Genomic DNA, 20,234 nt, shown 5'->3' with positions numbered 1-20,234 from the left:
CTGATTAGTACGTACATGAAATTTCTTAGCTCCAACGTGGGATGTGAACTCATAACACTCCTTTTATAATATGATCATGGAATGAGGGTCTTGTTGGATGGGTCAACATTTATTATCTATCCCACATAAGGCCTCAGTTAAGAGCCAGACACACTGCTGTGGTTCTGCAATCACGAGGCCCAGACCAGAATTGTTGATTTTTATTTAACAATTAACAGTGATTACATTTTTGTCATTAAGCTCACCTTTTACGCCCCAATTTTTAATATATAGAATTCAAATTTCACCATCTGCCACAGTGGGATTCTCCCCATATCGTTAGCCCAGAGTTCTGAATTACTAATCCACAGACATTACATCTACATCACCTCTTTCCCTTATTAAGCTAGGCCTCTAGATTAATAGGTTAGTCATTTAAGTATTCTGCCACGAGTCTTGAAAAACCTTGAATTGATAAAGAAGTTGAGAATGTTACTTACCTAAGATCTGTTAAATCAAACCCACACATTATTGGAAACAAAAACAGAAATAGCTGGAGTAACTCAGTAGGTCTGGCAGCATTTGTGGAGAGAAAGCAGCGTCAACATTTTGGGTCCAGTGACCCATCTTCAGAACTCTTGCTGCGAGATCTGCTGAGTTTCTCCAGCAATATCTGGTTTCGTTTCAGATTTTCAGCATCCCCTGTTCTTTGTTTTTTTCTGCACAATATCAGGCCTACTGTTAACTGCCATGGTGTCTTCATATCGGTGATGTTAGAATCAAGAATCTAAGTTTTAATTATCCTAGAATATCTACAGTGTGGAAACAGGCCCTTCAGCCCAACAAGTCCACACCAATTTTCTGAGAATCCCACACAGACCCATCCCCCTAGAACCCACCTAATCTGAACAACCCTGAACACTACGGGCAATTTAGCATGGCCAGTCCACCTAGCCTGCACATCTTTGTACTTTGGGAGGAAACCCATGCAGACACACGGTGAACATGCAAACTCCACACAGACAGTTGCTGTAGGGTGGAAATGAACCTGAGTTACCTGGTACTGTGAAGCAGCAGTGCTAGCCACTAAGCTATCATGCTTTTATATCACAGATTAGTACCATGGTGACATGTCCAAGAAATCACAGAATAATGTTCAAGTTAATGAAATGTTCATAAACTGGTCCCCCCATTTTAAAGAAATAAATCTTTTCAAAAAATTTTGTATCAAAATGTAGTATTTGAATTACTCTTTACCTATGCTCAGCAGTTCCTGCAGCACAAGTAATTCCCATCAATTCTGGCCATGATTTTCAACCATGGTGACATTATGAGTGGGTGGCTGAGGATTGAAGAGCTAGCACTACATCAATGTTGAAACATTTCTCTTCTTATCTTGAGGGCAAGGACACTTTTTAACTACAGTTAGGCTGTTATCAGATCTGTTTAAATATGGTAAACAATAGAAGACACATTGCACAAGCAAATTCAAGCATTAACTAAAATGTTGGCTTTGCCCGACTTCCAAAATATTTAACTGAGCCACTGACATAAAGCAGTTTACTGCTCTGATTTTTCTTTATTGCTGATTTCTGTTTAGAGGCAGTGCGCTCTATATCTCACTAATCAGTATGAAGCTGCTATGCATTACCATCTTTACCATTCAGCTGTTATACGTTGATGCAGAATCAGAACCTATATCTGAACGTGTGATCAATGTACCTCCTCCACAATATCCCATTGATTGTAATAATCCAGAAGTTCTAATCGCTGTGGATTTCACGCTTCGTAAATTCAATGCTGAGCAGAAAAGTGGCCATCAATATGCTCTCGACAAAGTCCTACAAGCTGAAGCACGGGTGAGTAGATCTCTTAATGTGCTGTAAAGTACTAATCCAATTTTTTTGCATCATTAATCCTTAATGCATTTTCTACCACATTTTAAAAATATTTGAGCCTTTAGTTTTCTCACACAATGTAGATATGGCTTTAGTGATTTTTTGATTGATCACCAGGAGAAAATTTACATCCTATGTCTGCCCTTTCCTTAGCCGCTGTTCAAAACATTCCTTAGATAATGGTTGAGATCTTGTGGGAACAATACCGACAAACTTGTATTTTACAGAGCCGTGGGTCAGCATACAAGATATCTGATATACCACACCAGTATACCAAACCTCTATGCTTCACTAAAATGGTGCCCAACATGATAAATGGGCATGTTAGATCAGCTTGCACTAATTAATTGTTGAGTGATCTATGACTATTAAGAATGAATATAAGTTCTGAATATTACCATAAAGCATATTCAATTTTGTGCTTTATCACAGCGGAAGAAAAAAGAAACAAATTAAGAGGGCTATGCAACTGTTAGCTCAAAACTTGCTGTCTTAGAGTGCAAATATGGCAACTTAGATTTGACTTGCAAGGGTAATGAACTAGCTGAACATAAAAATCATGACGACTTGCTTGTAGTAATAGACTATAGCTACAGGTCAATCTGTGCCCTAGGTTTTCTACTCAAATTGGATTGGCTCAGGAGCTTAGCCAGAATGGACTTTGATGTTTATTTCTTCAATGGCTGCATTCGCTGTCGTGTTGGTGGCTCTCCTCCAGAAGAAAGACATGTCCCTGTGAATGAACCCAACCAAAGAACATTTCTGATATTTGTGCCAGGCAGGCTAGACAACGATCTGCTCAAACTTGTAAAGCCTGCCTAAAATGCGAATTGCCTCAGAAATCCTAGTTTAAAAACAGGGTTTTTGCTACCAGCTACATTTAACCTGAGCATTAGCGTCCAATGAAGTGTGGCTCTGTGCGAAAGCAGCTATCGAGTGTGAAAGTGAAGACTCTAAATCTGGTGGTTTTGAATATTAATTGTGAGAGGTGAATAATGTCGGTATATTACGGAGGTAATTTGTAATTTTTACTGGTTTATGATCATTTCGAGTGAGGACCAAACTGTCACCAGAAGAGGATTCACAGCAGTATATGAACACAAGCAAAACAAATATTCAGTGGCAGAACACTCTTTTGGTATTTTAAATGTGTTCTCCTGTTATTTTTCCCAGAATATGAGCATTTTCAAAGTTCGAAGAACACAAAGGCATTTTTCAAGTTGTCAAGAATCTAGAAAGAAACTTGCAGCCTATTGAAGTGACACCTGTCATGTACGCATAGTTTTAAAGTGCTTGCTGTTGACAGGTTGATACACTAGCTTCATACAAATTATATCCTTTCCCCCAACTTCATTATATCTTTTTTCTGTTGTTCCCCTGCCTATATGGTTCCAAACCTTATTAACATACTGCTGTTAATTTCAAGCAGGTTTTGCTTCTGTCCCCGGTCATGGTTTCCTCCCGTTTACCCTGTAAGTCCCCACTTCTGTTGAATTTTGTCACTGCTGTTCATCCCAAATTTTGAATCCCAAGTCTTTGTGCGTACTACATTTCTCCTCATCTCTCTTCAATGGACAACCCCTTGCTGTGAGATTATTTCCTCTAGTCATTCACTCCCCCTTAAGGGAAAACCATCTTTTTGCATCCACCCTGTCAAGCCCCCCCCCAAAATTTTATATCTTTCGGCGTGGACTTTTTTCATTCTTCCCTTTTATAAAGCCTGGAACTCCTAATACCTTCCTGTGCACTCCAGGACTTGCAGTTTAGGCACAAGTGAGAACATCTTGCACTTCCTTCCCAGTGAATCCATCTGTGTCTCACTTGTTCCTATAACAACCAACCAAATGAGGCTTGCTGTGAAGCAGGATGAGAACAAGTTGCAATTTTACTGCTCTTTAACACCTCAATTTGCCTGAGATTAAATAGTCCCAAAAAATAACAAATTTACAAACTTTGTCTATTACTTGTCACAACTGAAAACTTTATGCAAGAGACTGAGTTAAAAAGAAGAGTCATATCAGACTCAAAATGTTAACACTTCTCATTCCATAGATGAGGTAATTCAGCTGAATTTCTCTGGCCTTTTCTGCTTCATTTCAGATTTCCAGCATCCACAGTATTTTGATGTTATTACTCTGTGTAATTTCTGATACAATTTTCTATTAATTTTATAGTTCTCTTTTGCAGAACTCAGCATATTAGAATTTGGAATAATATTAAACATTGTATGAATTAATACGGTATAAGAGTAGAATTCTTAAGAGTGAGAATAAAGTTAAGAGCAAAAGAGTAAATTCCTGGCAGTACTGCCATGGATTTCCTGATGAGCTAATATAATGATACACACAAGTTTTATCTGAATTTCATTTCAATATTTTAGTTACCGAATCAAGAAATTTTGTCTGACAAAAATCTTCTTTTCATAGAGATTACATGGAATACGCTATTTTATCAATTTTTCAATTCATGAAACTGATTGCCCTGTTGGCAGCGATAAAATCTGGAAAGAGTGCAACTACAAAACACATGGAATAGCTGTAAGTTTTCTCGTGATCTATTCTGAACACACATTCACTGCAAGCATTTGCAACAATTTTGCCAAAATTATCCACTTAATTTTCCACCTTGTTCAGCGTACTCTTTGGAGACTTCTTTAGGTAGAGAATTTCTTTTGAGATTTTTTTTCAACTCCACTGCGATAATGTCTCTGGATGTGTAACAGCAACCTCATTTAAGAGTTTTTGTTGCATTTCAAGGGAAATTTCAGCAGTGGATAGCAAGTGGCATGGATGTTTAAAGGGGGAGCAGGTTGTTGGAGAGGGTGAATTTCCTGATCTGAAGTAAGATGTTTACAAAAGTAACGTACAGATGCTCCAGAATGATGCATGTGTGATGAAATGTACATACAAAGAAAGACTTGCGAAGTTGAACATGTTTTCAATGCTAGAAAAGACAATGCTGTCGCTGGAAGGTACTTCTGTTAGTTGCATTACCTTGTCTCCATTTCCTACATTGCAATAGTGACTACATTTCATTTGCTGTAAAGTGTTTTGGGACATCCTAAGTGTTTGAAAGGCATGATACGAATACAATTTCCACTTTTACTTCGATTGCTTGGTGTCACACCCTATGCATCAAGTGAAAGGGGGTATGTTGTGTGTTTGGTATGGGCTGTAGTGCTGACAAATGGCAGCCTTGTCTTTTTCCTGTCCAGTCAATTTGCCATTGCAAACTGAAAGAACTATGTATATTGTAAATCAGGGTCAAAAACAAGGTTCCTGGAAAAGGTCAGCAGGTCTGGCGGCATCTATGAAGGTAGGAACGGAGTTAACATTTCAGGTCATTCTGAGGAAGGGTCACTGGACCTGAAACGTTAACTGTCTTTTCCTTCGCAGATGCTGCCAGACCAATTTACCTTTGCCATTTTCCTGGGCTCTGGAACTCATTGTTTGTTGACCATCGGCTGGCCAACTAAAAAGGAGCTGGAAGATCCTAAAAGACTTGATAGTAGCCTGTGAAAACCCATGAATTTCTATCTTATTGCATTCGTTTTTAACCGTTATCTGGAGCATTCAATATCTCAAGCAAACTTGGTGTATGGATGAATTCTCGTACGTAAATTGTAGATTTTTTCTTAATTCTGATGTTTATTTTTAGACTATAGGTCACTGTGAATCAAATGTGTACATCCATAAAGACAACGGAATAATGGATGTGACTGAATTCAATTGCACCCAATATTCAGGTATGACACTCTAAAACAGCAGTTATTAGGTTATGGGGTAAGTTAGTTTACACCTTATTTTCAGACATGCAATCAATGGCACGCACACATTCTCAGCAGATTTGAGGAGAATAGTGGGGCCTTTTTTGAATAATTTGGGTGAGTTTGCAGTATTTGTCAAGCCTCCAGATGCACATCAATCATTTCTGACAAATCATTTTCAGCTGAATAACTTGAAAGCAACAGTCCTGCTCAGTCTGGGGCCTAAAAAACAACCTGGTACAAAAGAGCATGAGAAATAGAAGTAGGCCTAAGCCATTTGCCCCTCCAGCCTGCACTGTCATTCAATGCCATCATGACTGAAATGATCTTGGCCTCAGCCCTCCTTACTTCCCTGTCCATACAAACTCTTAACTCCTCGATTGAGTTTTTTGAGGAGATGATGAAGACGATTGACGATGGAAAAGTGATTGATGTTGTCTACATGGACTTCAGGAAAGCCTTTGGCAAGATCCCTTGTGGCAGACTGGGATATAGAGCTGGCTTATTCACAGCAAACAGAGGGTAGTGGTGGAAGGATTCATTTCAGAATGGAGGGCTGTGACTAATGGCGTTCCACAGGAATCAGAGTTGGGATCTGTGCTGTTCATGGGCTATGTAAATGATTTAGAGCAAATATAGCCAGTTCATTTAGTAAGTTTGTGGATCCTACAACAATTGGTAGACTCTGAGCAGTGCACCTTGTAGATGGTACACACTGCTGCTATTACATTCATGGAGGGACTGAATGTTTAATTTTGTGAACGCAGTGCTAAACAAATGAGCTGCTTTGTCTTGGAGGATGTTGAGCTCCTTGAGTGTTGCTGGTTTTGCAGTCACTGAGACAAGTAGAGAGAATTCTATCATATTCCTGAATTATCTGGTTGACAGGGTTTGAGAGGTTAGGTAAGTTATTTGCCACAGAATTCTAAACCACTAACCTGCTCTTGTTTCCACACCATTAATTTGACTAATCTATTTCAAGTTCTGGACAATTGTAGCCCCAAGGATGTTGATAGTGGAAAATTCACTGATAGTAATGTCAAGGTTAATGGTTGAATTCACTCTTGTTGGAGATAGTCATAGCCTGGCACTTGTGTGGCTTGAATGTATGTTGTCACAAGATTGAATATTGTCTAGGTATTGCTGCAAATAGAATAAATTGCTTCAGTATTTGAGAAGCCGTGAATTGTGCTGAAACGTGCAATTAATTGCCGAACATCCTCAGTTCTGACTTTATCACGGGGAGAAGATTTATCCAAAATGAAATCAGTTTCAGTGGATGAAACAAGTGAAGACACTTGAATCCAGGACGCTACTTTGGGGAACTCCTATAGTGCCACCCTGGGTCTGATTTGATTGATCTCCGATAGGTGACAGTGACAGCACTTGGCATTAAGGATGCTTTTGACCATTAATTACGTCAAGCAACACGAACAGAACTGGCATATATAGGAATTGGTGTGGGGTGAGGTGGGGGTGGGATGTGACCTCTTTGCAGTATGGAGTCGTATCTGGCACAAAGAAACATGATTGTGTTTGTTGAAGGTCAGTCATCTCAGCTCTAGGATGTCAATCCAGGAGTTCCTCAGAATGGTGTCCTTAGCCTGACCATCTTCAGCTCCCCCATCATGAGTCTGCTGTCGAGATGTTTGCTGATGATTGCACAATGTTTAGCACCATTTGATACTACTCCAATACTGATGCAGTTCATTGTCCAAATTCAATAAGATCTGGACAGTGCCCAGGCTTGGTCTAAAAAGTGGCAAGTAACATTTAGATTACAAAAATGCCAGGCAATCTATCCATCACCCTTTGATATTCAATGGTGTCGCCATCACTCAAATCCTCCACTATCAATATCGTGGTGAAGCAATTCACCATTGACTAGAAACTGAACTGGACTGTCTATAGAAATGCAATGGCTGCAGTAGCTAGGAACAGTGCAGAAATTAACTCCCGTCCTGACACTCCAAAGCCTGTTCCTTGTCGCATCTACATGTCACACATCTAATGTCACACTTCCCAGTTGCCTGGATAAGTCCAGCTCCAACAACAATCAAGAAGCTTGACACCATTCAGGATAAAGCAGCCTCTTTATTGGCATCCACTCTCTCCATCACCGATGCTAATGGCAGCAGTGAATGTTGCTGTCAAGATGTACTGTAGAAACTTGAAAGTTATTGGAAAGTGTCTTCCAAACCGACAACCGCTTCTATCCAGAAGGCTGCAGATACATAGGAACAGCATCACCTGCAAGTTCCTCTCCAAGTCACTCACCGTCCAAAATTGGAAATATATCACCGTTCCTTCACTGGCACTAGGTCAAAATTTAGGTAATCCCCCTAGCAATACGTTGAGTCAATCTACAGAGTGTGTACCGCTTTGTTTCAAGAAGGCAGCCGACCAGCATCTTATCAAAGGTAACCAAGGACCGGCAAAAATGCTGGTCTAGTCAATGACAGACACATTCCAAGAGTGCATAAAATAAACAACCGTGTTTCTGTGTGCTCTGTACAATAAAAGATTATGAAACACAATACACAAACGTGCAGGTTGGTATTGAGAGGGGAGTTGAAAGGTAAAAATGAAAAAAAGGAACATACGAATCAGTCTTTAGAATGTCTTTGACAAATAGATTGTGATAGTTGTGGTTGCTAATTGGATGATTCTGGGATAATGTAGACTTTGAATCACAGAATCCCTACAGTGTGGAAACAGGCCCTTTTGCCCAACAAGTCCATACTGACCCACAGAGCATCCCACCCAGGCCTATTTCCCCATAACCCACCTAAACTACATGTTCCTGAGCACTATGGGCAATTTAGCACGGGCAATCCACCCAGCCTGCACATGTTTGGATGTGGGAGGACACTGGAGCACCCAGAGGAAATTCACACTGACATAGGGAGAATGTTCAAACTATATACAGACAATTGCCCAAGGGTGGAAATGAGCCCTGGTCCCTGGTGCTGTGAGGCAGCAGTGCTAACCGCTGTGCCACTGTGCTGCCCCTCCTTTGATTGCATGGTTGTTTCAAGATTTTTGGCTTTGCAGTTCCCTGAAAGGAATTTGTCAATGAAGGAATTGCTGAGAACTTGTTTCTAGCAGAGCATTTTTTCCTTTTACTTGTACAAATAAACAAAGGGGCCAGGGGAGCTTCTCAGCTGTGACCCTTCACAGCACACATTTGCACAGCGGAATTGAACAATAAGCTAGCACACTGGCATTCCAGTCACACACAGATTATGTGTTGCTGTTGGTTTATAACTCTCTGTTGTATCGACCAGGAAGGTTAAAACACAAGCACATTTTTGCACTCAGATGGTATTTCTTTCAACTCAGTAAGTTTGCTCTATGGGACACAATCCACACGAGATCACAGTTCAGGCTTTTGAATGGCATCTCTCCGTTTGAAGTGGTGCTGAGTGACGTGCCCTTGACATTCTTCAGTTGTGAATTTCCATAGTTCCTTCCCAGGACTAAGCGCACATGGATTTTAGACAGATATTGAATTTACTTTCTCTGCCATTTGTGCCCTGTATGTCTTTTGCATAAAAGAAACACATGTTGTACTTAAAAGTTCAACGTTCAATGCATCCATAATTCATTTGGGGTTATGATCAATTGCCAGGACAATGTCAAAACAATCAGTCACACTTCCTCTTCATCATGCACAAGAATGGTCAGGTCCCTCTGGGGAGCAGAATTGTGTAGTCCCTCTCTATTTAAGTAATGTTGTGTTTTTTCTACTTTTCCCATTCACCTGGATAACTGCATATTTTCACACATTTAACTCCATCCTGTTTGTCCAGTCGAGTAACTTACCAATATCCCTTTAGGGACACTATTGGCTGAATTTTTGAGTTATAGAAACTGGTGAAAACTGGATCCTTTTTGATGAAGTTGTGGAGAGTGAACTGAGCAGGGATAATTTAAACTCAGCGGAGGGGCTTCTACAAATTAAGCCAAGGTTGTTGTCCGAATTATACAACACAACAATCGAACATATGTAAACTTGAAATCTATATATGTTATATGAAATACAAAGGGAGTGGCTCGGAGCACTTTTTTTATTTCTAAGCTTTGTTTAGATCATGGATGGAATAGATTACCAGAAACAGTGATGAGAATAAATTAAGATAGGATTTTATATAATTTCAAAGTTCTTTTATAAAGTAGCAATGTGTAAATCATAAGATAAGGGCAGAGAAATAGTGAATAGCTTTCTTGGGAAACTAGCACCAGGGCTATGGGCTGTAAACAATGTATGATTTTACGATACAGATTGATGTTGTTTTGTTTTAAATAATTTCATCTGTTTCATGGTACACTAATTGTCTCTAACGTTGCTTCCCAGATCTTCACACACCAATTGTACCGCAACATGCACTGTGCGTTGGATGTCCAATCGATCTGCCAACTAACCACTCCCGTTTAAATGAAACAATTGCACTTGCTATTGCACAGTATAACACTGAGAACAACTATACAAATTACTTTCGGCATGCCGAGGTTTTCAAGTTCACTAGTCAGGTTCGACCTTTCTTTGCAAGCATGTCAACAATTAGTGTAGCTTTCCTTCATATTTCTGCGTGGCCTGTTTCTGGTCTTCTTCTAGAGCTTACTCCCCATTTGAGAAGACCAGGCCCCATTTAAGTCTTTATTTTAGAACAGATATGGAATATGGAAATGTTACGACTATAAAAATTGATGGGATAGGTGCTGATAAATATTTCGCACCAATCTTTTTTTCAAAGAGAATTCGCAACTTCCCTTTCATGAGCTTCAGCCACATAATTTCATATTTGATGTGAAGGCTCGGAAAATCTTCTCTGTTCTCCGAAGTCAAACAAGTGAAAATTGAGAAGATTTGTCTTAGTTTAAATGATCTACAATATTCAGTTTGACAAGTTATTTTCTTGTGAACTGAAATTCCCATTGTAACATCAGCACTGAGATTTTCCTATGTCTTCCCAATGACTTTCAGCCATATCCTAAAACCAGTATTTTGCTGAGTTATTCCAAATCCGGGAATTGCTTTGTCCAATTCTTTTAAGCTGAATGACTTTACGAGCTTGGAGCTCATTCACTTATCCTGAATCAAAAACATGTTAATAAAACCTTGAATTTCACAAGGGCTTTATTCTGATTATGTGACGTTAAGCCAAGTTTAAAGATTTGGTCTGTTCACCCATATTCCTTTTTCTTGATGTGTGTTCTTGTTTTCTGTTATGTATTTTTGTTTAGTTTTAACTTCAATATTGCATTTTCCTATCAAAGTGTACTATTATCTCATCCCTAAACTTCATTCCTAACGCATCATCCGATTGTGAAATATGAGCAATTTTTAAATGTTTGCATTACGATTGGTCAAAATTTGATCAGCAAAATCCAGGAAGATTTTTGCTGCAATCCAGTGATCTCCTACAATCTAATTCCACCCAGTGGTTGAAGAGACTGTTCATTATGCAGATGTTGTCTTGAAAAGTGAGAATCAAATTACATTTTTGAATGCTTTTTAGATTATGTTCAATAGCTGTTGATGTGCCTCAATTTGGCTGTTCTCTGTAATCCCATTTCCTCACTGAGTTATCTATAGGAATTTTTCAGCAGCCAGGTAAACTGAAACACTAAGGCAAAATGAAGACGATTCAAACAATAATTATGTCCAATAATTTTTTTTATTGCACAGAAAGTTTGCATTAATAAAAGTTTCACTTTAATCAGGTGGTGGCTGGAATTGTTTATGGATTGGAATTCTCAATTAAGGAAACTGAATGCAGCAAGGAGGATTTCATTGATATTCCTCCCGATTGTGATGCAAAGGCTGATGGTGTAAAAGTAAGTAACTTTTAAATATCAACGTTGTTGCTCTTCTGCTTATGAATACCTCATGAGCTACTCTTATGCAAAGAAGTTTCAAACATCAGAAATGTTTTAGGTTTGTGGTTTTCAATCGGATGTAGTAAACACTCCACAGTTCATGGCATCCATCAGTAACGGGAAAACAACAAAGAGCAGTTCAAAAAGACAGCCCCAGTTGCACCCCCATGGCACCTTCCTATACAATTGCAGAAGGTGTAACACCTGCCTATTTACCTCCTCCCTCCTCATTATCTAAAGTTCAGACACATCATCCAGGTGAAGCAGCAATTTACCTGCACTTCACTCAATCTAGCCTACTGTATTCACTGTTCACAATGTGGTCTCTTCTACACTGGGGATTTGAAGTGAAAGACTGGGTGCCCACTTTGCAGAATATCTATGTTCAGTCCAAAACAGGCCCTGAGCTTCCTGTCGCTTGCCACTTCAACACAGACACGTGTTCCCTGGCCAACACCTCTGCCTCAGACTTATTGCAGTGCTCCAGCAAAGCTCAGTGCAACCTGGAGGAACAGCATCTTACTTTCCACTTGGGGATCCTGAAGGTTTCAAGATTCAATATTGAGTTTAATAATTTTCAGCCCTGAAGACCTCCTTACAAATCCTTCTCCCAGAACCCACATACAAGACCTCGTCATCACATGGACTGCTACCACAATCTACTTCAGCCACTAATAGTCCCCATTAGCAACTATTCATTCTCCTTGGGTGAACTTAACCCAATGCTTTGTCTGCCCAACTGCTGTTCTCTCTCTCTCTCTCTCTGAGCTCCATTTCCACCTATCAATTACTCCTCCCCACTCCTACTTCCTCCCCAAACCTCAACACCTTATTTATAATCTTTTCATAGGATGTGAGGTTTTTCTGTCTCTATTACCCTCCCAGGCAAAGCATTGCACATTCCCATCACCCTCTGGGTGAAAATTCTTTATCCTCAAATCCCTTCATTCTTCATAAATTGGTATGAAACAGCCCAGTCTCCTAAAACACATGGGTATATCTTCTGTTCAACAAATGGATAAGCAAATTTCAAATGAATATATAAAGTACTTGTATTTGTAATCATTGATGGTATCATTTCAGCCTGCTCGTTTTTCAGCAGATCTCTATTAAGAGACTTAGGTTTTGTCTCAATATGTGTGTAGAGATGCCATTTTAATGGTTGTTTGAACCTTTGCAAATCAGCAAGTCAGTTACAATAGTGCCCATAAAAAACTCCCCCAGCAGTGTAACTACCTGATGAAATTAATTTTTTATCTCTTGTATGTTAGATTTTTAAAGTAAATCGTTTCTTTTGTTTTCTAGCTATACTGCAATTCCAAGGTGTATATCAAGCCTTGGGTGAATTATACACAGGTAACTGTGAACTGTTACGACGACCCACCTCAGGTAATTCTATGATTCATTCTTTGTCAGTGTTAAGTTCTGAATGAATTGTATTTTTTGCAGTCTTTGAATATCTATGCCTGTTTTAAGGAGGTGATTAGTATGAGTTACTGAGTACATTAGTATGTAGTTGTTAGCTTGTCAGAAATAAATTGTTACAGTCCAAGTTTGTCCGAAATGCAAATCAACTTGTCATCTGTCTCATGGCATCTGAATCTAGATTTTAAACCTTCCATTATGTTATTCCTATATTTGAAACTTCTACCCTTCCTCTCTGAATGTCCATTCTATTTATCCCTCCTGAATGTTTGTTAATAGCAATGTTCAAAGAACAAAGAAAATTACAGCACAGGAACGGGCCCTTCGGCCCTCCAAGCCTGCGCCGACCGAGATCCTCTGTCTAACCTGTCATCTATTTTCTAAGGGTCTGTGTCCCTTTGCTCCCCGTCCATCCATGTACCTGTCCAGATATATCTTAAAAGACACTAACATGTCTTGCATCTATCACCTCCGCTGGCAACGCGTTCCAGGCACCCACCATGCTCTGTGTAAAGAACTTTCCACGCATATCTCCCTTAAACTTTCCTCCTCTCACTTTGAACTCATGACCCCTAGTAATTGAGACCCCACTCTGGGAAAAAGCTTCTTGCTATCCACCCTGTCTATACCCCTCATGATTTTGTAGACCTCAGTCAGGTCCCCCTTTAATCTCCGAATTTCTAATGAAAATAATCCTAATCTACTCAACCTCTCTTCATAGCTAGCACCCTCCATACCAGGCAACATCCTGGTGAACCTCCTCTGCACCCTCTCCCTAGCGTCCACATCCTTTTGGTAATGTGGCAACCAGAACTGTACAGAGTACTCCAAATGTGGCTGAACCAAAGTCCTGTACAACTGCAACATGACCTGCCAACTCTTGTACTCAATACCCCGTCCGATGAAGGAAAACATGCCGTATGCCGCCTTGACCACCCTGTTGACCTGCGTTGTCACCTTCAGGGAACAATGGACCTGAACACCCAGATCTCTCTGTTCATCAATTTTCCCCAGGGCTTTTCCATTTACTGTATAGTTCGCCCTTGAATTAGATCTTCCAAAATGCATCACCTCACATTTGCCCGGATTGAACTCCATCTGCCATTTATCTGCCCAACTCTCCAATCTATCTATATTCTGCTGTAATCTCTGACAGTCCCCTTCATTATCTGCTACTCCACCAATCTTTGTGTCATTTCAGCTTCCTGAAATGCCATAGCTAAAATTATAATAATGTATACCAATGTCACTAAGTAGTCAATCCGTTCTAAAGTTAGTCCTTGTTAATCTTGAAGTCTCATGGTTTCAGAATAAAAATGTTTTAATTTGAACATAAAAACCAAAAGAACTGCAGATGCTGTAAATCAGGAACACAAACAGAAGTTGCTGGAAAAGCTCAGCAGGTCTGGCAGCATCTGTGAAGAAAAAAAAATCAGAGTTAACCCTTTATCAAAGGGTCACCGGACCCGACACGTTAACATTGATGTTTTCTTCACAGATCCTGCCAGACCTGCTGAGCTTTTCCAGCAAATTCTGCTTTTGTTTTTAACTTGAACACACTGGTCACTGTGTTCCATCTTCCCTTGGCTGACGAATCAGTACTCAATGTTGACAGCACTTGGAGGAAGCATTGCGCATGGCATGGACACAAAATATACTCCTAAATCATGTAACTGCTAGACTGGGTCTGTGGCAGGTGGTGAGGGAATTAATAAAGAGGTAAAACATACTCGACCTCATTTTTGCCAATCTGCTGGCTGTAGATGCATCTTTCCATGATGAAGTCTTACCTTTACATTGAGAATAATCTGTAGTGTGTTGTGTGGCACTATCACTGTGCTAATTGGGACAGATTTGAACAAATCAAACAACTCCAGATTATGAATCCATGAGGTGCTAATGGGCCATCAACAGCAGCAGAATTGTACTCCTGGCATATCCCCCAGTCGACGATTACATCAAGCTAGGGGATCGGACTTGGTTCAATGGATAATGCAGGAGGGCATGCCAGGAGCAGCACCAGGCATACCTGAAAATGAAGCATCAACCTAGTCAAGCTACCAAACAGGAGTATATACCTACCAAACAGCACAACCAGCTAATGATAGACAGAGCTAAGCAAGACCGCAACCAACAGATCAGGTCTAAGAGATCAGTGCAATCCTGCCATATCCATTTGTGAATGGTGATGGGCAATTAATCACAGTGCAAAAGATAAGGCTGAAGCATTTGCAGCAACCTTCAGCCAGATATGTTAAGTGGATGATCCATCTCAGCCTCCTGCAGTGGTCCAGAGCTTCTTACATATGAGTCTTCAAACAATTTGATTCCCTCCATTTGATATCAGTGTGTGGCTTTAGGCACTGGATACTGCAAAGGCTATTGGCCCTGACAATATTTCAGCAATAGTAGTGAAGACTTGTGCTCCAGAACTTGCCACTCCCTGAGCCAAGCAGTTCCAGTACAGTTACAACACTGGCATTCACTCAAAAATGTGAAAAATTATCCAGTTATGTCCTGGACATAAAATGCAGGATAATTCCAACCTAGCCAATGAACATTCTCACTCAACAATGAAGTGATGGAGGCTGTCATCAACAGTGCTGTCAAGTAGCAACTGCTCAGCAATAAACTGCTCAGTGACGCCCAGTTTGGGTTCCTGGAGGGTCACTCAGCTCCTGATCTCATTACAGTCTTGGTTTAAACATGGACAAAATAACTAAATTCCAGAGGTTAGGTGAGAGTAACAGCCCTTGGCATCAGGCCGTATTTGGCTAGATGTGGCACCCAGGGGCATTGGGGGAAAACTCTATTACATCAGAAGATGGTTGTGTTTACTGTTCAGTCATCTCAGCTCCAGGGCATCTCTGGAGGATTTCTTCAGGGTAGTGTACTAGGCCCAATGATCTTCAGCTGCTTCATCAATGACCTTCCCTCCATCATCATAACGTCAGAACTGGGGATGTTTGCTGATTATTGCAGAATGATGAGCACCATTCACAACTCCTCAGATACTGAAGCAATCTATATTCATAAGCAACACATTCTGAAAAATACCCAAAATAACAAAGTGTGGAGCTGGATGAACACAGCAGGCCAAGCAGCATCTTAGGAGCACAAAAGCTGATGTTTCGGGCCTAGACCCTTCATCAGAGAAGGAAGATGGCGAGAGGGTTCTGAAATAAATAGGGAGAGAGGGGGGTGTGGATCAAAGATGGATAGAGGAGAAGATAGGTGGAGAGGACAGTATAGGTGAGGAGGTAGGGAGGGGATAGGTCTGTCCGGGGATGACGGACAGGTCAAGGCGGTGGGATGAGGTTAGTAGGAAGGAAATAGAGGTGCGGCTTGAGGTGGGAGGAGGGGATAGGTGAAAGGAAGAACAGGTTAGGGAGGTGAGATTTTGAAGCTGGTGAAGTCCACATTGATACCATTGGGCTGCAGGGTTCCCAAGCAGAATATGAGTTGCTGTTCTTGCAACCTTCGGGTGGCATCATGGCGGCACTGCAGGAGGCCCATGATGGACATGTCGTCTAAAGAATGGGAGGGGGAGTTAAAATGGTTTGCGACTGGGAGGTGCAGTTGTTTATTGTGAACCGAGTGTAGGTGTTTTGAAAAGTGGTCCCCAAGCCTCTATTTGGTTTCCCCAGTGTACAGGAAGCCACAACAGGTACAGTGGATGCAGTATACCACATTGGCAGATGCGCAGGTGAACACCTGCTTGATGTGCAAAGCCATCTTGGGGCCTGGGATGGGGGTGAGGGAGGAGGTGCGGGGGCAAGTGTAGCACTTTCTGCGGTTGCAGGGGAAGGTGCCGGGTGTGGTGGGGTTGGAGGGGAGTGTGGAGCGGACAAGGGAGTCGTGGAGAGAGTGGTCTCTCAGGAAGGCAGACAAGGGTGGAGATGGAAAAATGTCTTTGATGGTGGGGTCGGATTGTAGATGGCATAAGTGTCGGAGGATGATGCGTTGTATCTGGAGGTTGGGGGTGTGGTGTGTGAGGACAAAGGGGATTCTCTTTTGGCGGTTATTGTGGGGGCGGGGTGTGAGGGATGAGTTGCGGGAAATGTGGGAGACACGGTCAAAGGCGTTCTCAACCACTGCGGGGAGGGAGGTTGCGGTTCTTGCAGAACGAGGATGTCTGGGATGTACGGAAATGGATTGCCTCATCCTGGGAGCAGATGCAGCAGAGGTGAAGGAATTGGGAATAGGGGATGGAATTTTTGCAGGAGGGTGGGTGGGAGGAGGTGTATTCTAGGTAGCTGTGGGAGTCGGTGGACTTGAAATGGACATCGGTTTCTAGGTGGTTGCCTGAGATGGAGACAGAGAGGTCCAGGAAGGTGAGGGATGTGTTGGAGATGGTCCAGGTGAGCTTGAGGTTGGGGTGGAAGGTGTTGGTGAAGTGGATGAACTGTTCGAGCTGCTTTTGGGAGCACAAGGTGGCACCAATACCGTCATCAATGTAACGGAAGAAGAGGGGTTTCGGGCCAGTGTGGAAAATATCCATGCTTGGATTGACATGTGACAGTTAACAATCACACCACACAAATGTCAGGCAATGCCCATCTCCAATAAGAGACAGTCTACTTACTACCCTTTGACTTTCAGTCATGTTACCATCACTGAATCCCCCATTATTAACATCCTGGGGGTTCGCATTGACCAGAACGACCAGTAACTGGTGGCAGCTGACCACAACATGCTCAACAGCAGTTAGGAATGGGCAATAAATGCTAGCCAGTTATTTACACTCATGTTCCATAAAAGATTAAAAATCTAAAAAGAAACGAAGGAATCCTGGCAAAACTTAAGTCAATGAGAATCAGGAGAGAAGCCTTTTGTTGATTGGCGTCATGTCGAAGATAAAAGGTCAAGTTACTGGCATCCAATTATCTCTGACCTACAACATTGTTACAAGATTTCCCCAGGATAATCTCCAAGGTCAAACCAATTTCAGCTGCTTAATCAAGCACTTTCTTTCCAGCGTATATCAATGAGAATCTTTGCAGTTGGTTGCACAATGTGCAGTTGATTTTGCAATTTGTCAGGTACTGAAGCAATCTCTGCCAATATAGAGAAAGTGCTGGGCATTATCACCAAGAAGCACAACATTACCTGGAAAAAGCAACTTGCTTCTTTAGCATCACATCCACAAAAGTAGATGTTTACCTCCTCCATCACCGGCACAGTGACAGTAGCATGTACTATATATGAGTTGCACTGCAGCAATTTATCAATGTCTGTTCAACAGCATTTTACAAAACAAAAGCCTCTACCATCTGGCAAAAAAAGCAGTAAATGCAAGGTAACATCAATGCTGCACACATCATCCTGACTTATTGCTGATGCTTCACTGTAACTCCAATCAAAATCCTGGAGCTTCAGCCCACCTGCACTGCATGGGATTGACCGTAGGGGGCTCAAGATGGAGGTACCTTCTCAAAAAAAGTTAACAAATGACACTCATGCCCCATGAAAGAATTACAAAAAAATTTTAAAATGACTGCATACCAAGAACTAAATACACTGAGGTTTTCACCTTAAGTCATTAAACTTTAACAATCACAAATATAGGACTAAGATAGAAGTTGTAATGTTATAAACAAAGTTTTAAAGCAATTATTTTAACCTTTTTTATCATAAGGCAGAGATTTGACATTCCATATAAATAAAATTATCTTCTCAGGGTCAGTTATGGCTGCTGGGCAGCAATCAGAATTTATATTATGTTAAAACTGTGGAGACCCAAAAAACCCACTCGACAAGGTATAACTTTACCAAGGATTTTATGTGGAATCGAACAGCGTGCAAATGCAAGTCTTCATCAGTTCAGTGACTTCTTGTTGTTTGCCGTCCTTGCGGACTTCAAATCACACAGGGAAAGCAAAACATCACTATCTGGAATTTCCCGGATTTCCACATTCAACAGCTCAGATACAAAATCTGGAAGTTGAAGTTTCTTTCACAGGAGTACTGAAGGTGAACACTGACAGTTTTGTTGTCATTACTGCTGCAAAACCCTGGCAATATCTTCCTTAACAGTATAGAAGAAAGCTTTGGACAATATGATACAGGATATGATAATATAATCATGTCCTGCATCTCTGGAACACAACATTTGGGGCACTATTGTTTGTGTTATTTACTTACTCTCAATTCTGCACTTAAAGTAGCTCCGGTGTGAGATCTCTCTGTCGGAGGTTGCCTATTGAGGGAAACAGATTCTTGTCTGCATTGTGTGTGAGATAACTGTAAACCCCTTGTTCACAGATAGGTTTATAATTTCATTACAAACAGCCCACAGAAGAAATTGAAGGTAGACAAGGATCAGATCTTTAGCTAAATGTTCCGCATCAGAGGCAATGGTCAATATTTTATTATTAACAGTATTTGTTAATGGTTTGAGAATACATAAAAATGTAAGAATTGCAAATGCTGGAAATCAGAAACAAAAACAGATATTGAGGAAAAAGCTCAGCAGGTCTGGCAGCATCAGTGGAGAGAAATCAGAGTTAATGCTTCAGGTCCCATGACCCTTCTTTAGAATTCTGGAAGTTCTGAAGAGGGTTTACTGGGCCAAAAACATTAACTCTGATTCCACTCCACAGATGCTGCCAGACCTCTGAACTTTTTCAACAACTGTGTTTTTGTGCCTGAGAATAAATGATGATATATAAGTTGACCATAGAGTGCAATTGGTTATAATTTTCGATGGATTTCCAGGATATTTAATACCTTTAAATCTCCCACTCTATAAAAGATTGCATTTGCAGCACCTCGATATGTAGGTTGGGGGCCACTCAGCCTCTTTCTTAGACATCCCGGTCAAACAAGGCCTGGTGGACAAGACACCCATTCAGAGGAGATGACCTCTGCTGAAAGAGCTCTTGCAGGCAGTCTGGAATCCCCAATGTGCCCAGGAAAACCATGGACAGCCTTGCGACGGATTAAACCTACACTTGCCCCTGCTGAAGAACACCATGAAAACAAAGACCCTACACAGACAACAATCAGTGACCTTGATTTACTGGACTTTGACTCATAAATCTCTTACTGCTGGATATGAATTAATACAAAAGTAATAAGCATTGCAATAAAGTGGTTTTGTTGTAAATTTGTTTCTATCAGCTCCATACTTCTCACAGAATGCATTTTTATCTGTGGAGTCTATTAAAAGACATGAAGTTTGGCTCATGTCGATAATCATGACTCAGTCGAGTTTGTAGGATTAAACAATTTCATGGACAATTATGAAAGTATAAAAGTAAGAAATGTTTGTTATTCATCAG

At 40.9% G+C, this 20,234-nt stretch overlaps 1 protein-coding gene across 1 annotated transcript; it reads left to right on the top strand.

Annotated features, from left to right (window-relative positions):
* Nucleotides 1-1,461: 1,461 nt before the first annotated feature.
* kng1 (kininogen 1) lies at nt 1,462-20,059 on the top strand. Its single transcript, XM_048541868.2, has 7 exons — nt 1,462-1,838; nt 4,304-4,414; nt 5,535-5,622; nt 10,001-10,176; nt 11,371-11,484; nt 12,832-12,915; nt 19,706-20,059. Exons 1-7 carry the CDS (start codon nt 1,611-1,613, stop codon nt 19,988-19,990), a joined length of 1,086 nt encoding a protein of 361 aa, XP_048397825.2. The 5' UTR covers nt 1,462-1,610; the 3' UTR covers nt 19,991-20,059.
* The last annotated feature ends 175 nt before the right edge of the window (nt 20,060-20,234 follow it).

Source organism: Stegostoma tigrinum, chromosome 14 (assembly GCF_030684315.1).
Source record: "Stegostoma tigrinum isolate sSteTig4 chromosome 14, sSteTig4.hap1, whole genome shotgun sequence".
Lineage (NCBI taxonomy): Eukaryota > Metazoa > Chordata > Chondrichthyes > Orectolobiformes > Stegostomatidae > Stegostoma > Stegostoma tigrinum.
Note: the sequence above shows the minus strand (reverse complement) of the source record. Positions and strands in the feature narration are given on the sequence as shown.

Excerpts from the sequence above, each read along its gene's own strand:
- kng1 (XM_048541868.2), top strand. The coding sequence starts at position 1,611 with ATGAAGCTGCTATGCATTACCATCTTTACCATTCAGCTGTTATACGTT. Across the intron at positions 1,839-4,303 it reads TCCTACAAGCTGAAGCACGG|AGATTACATGGAATACGCTA; the intron begins GTGAGTAGATCT and ends TTCTTTTCATAG. Across the intron at positions 10,177-11,370 it reads TTTTCAAGTTCACTAGTCAG|GTGGTGGCTGGAATTGTTTA; the intron begins GTTCGACCTTTC and ends CACTTTAATCAG.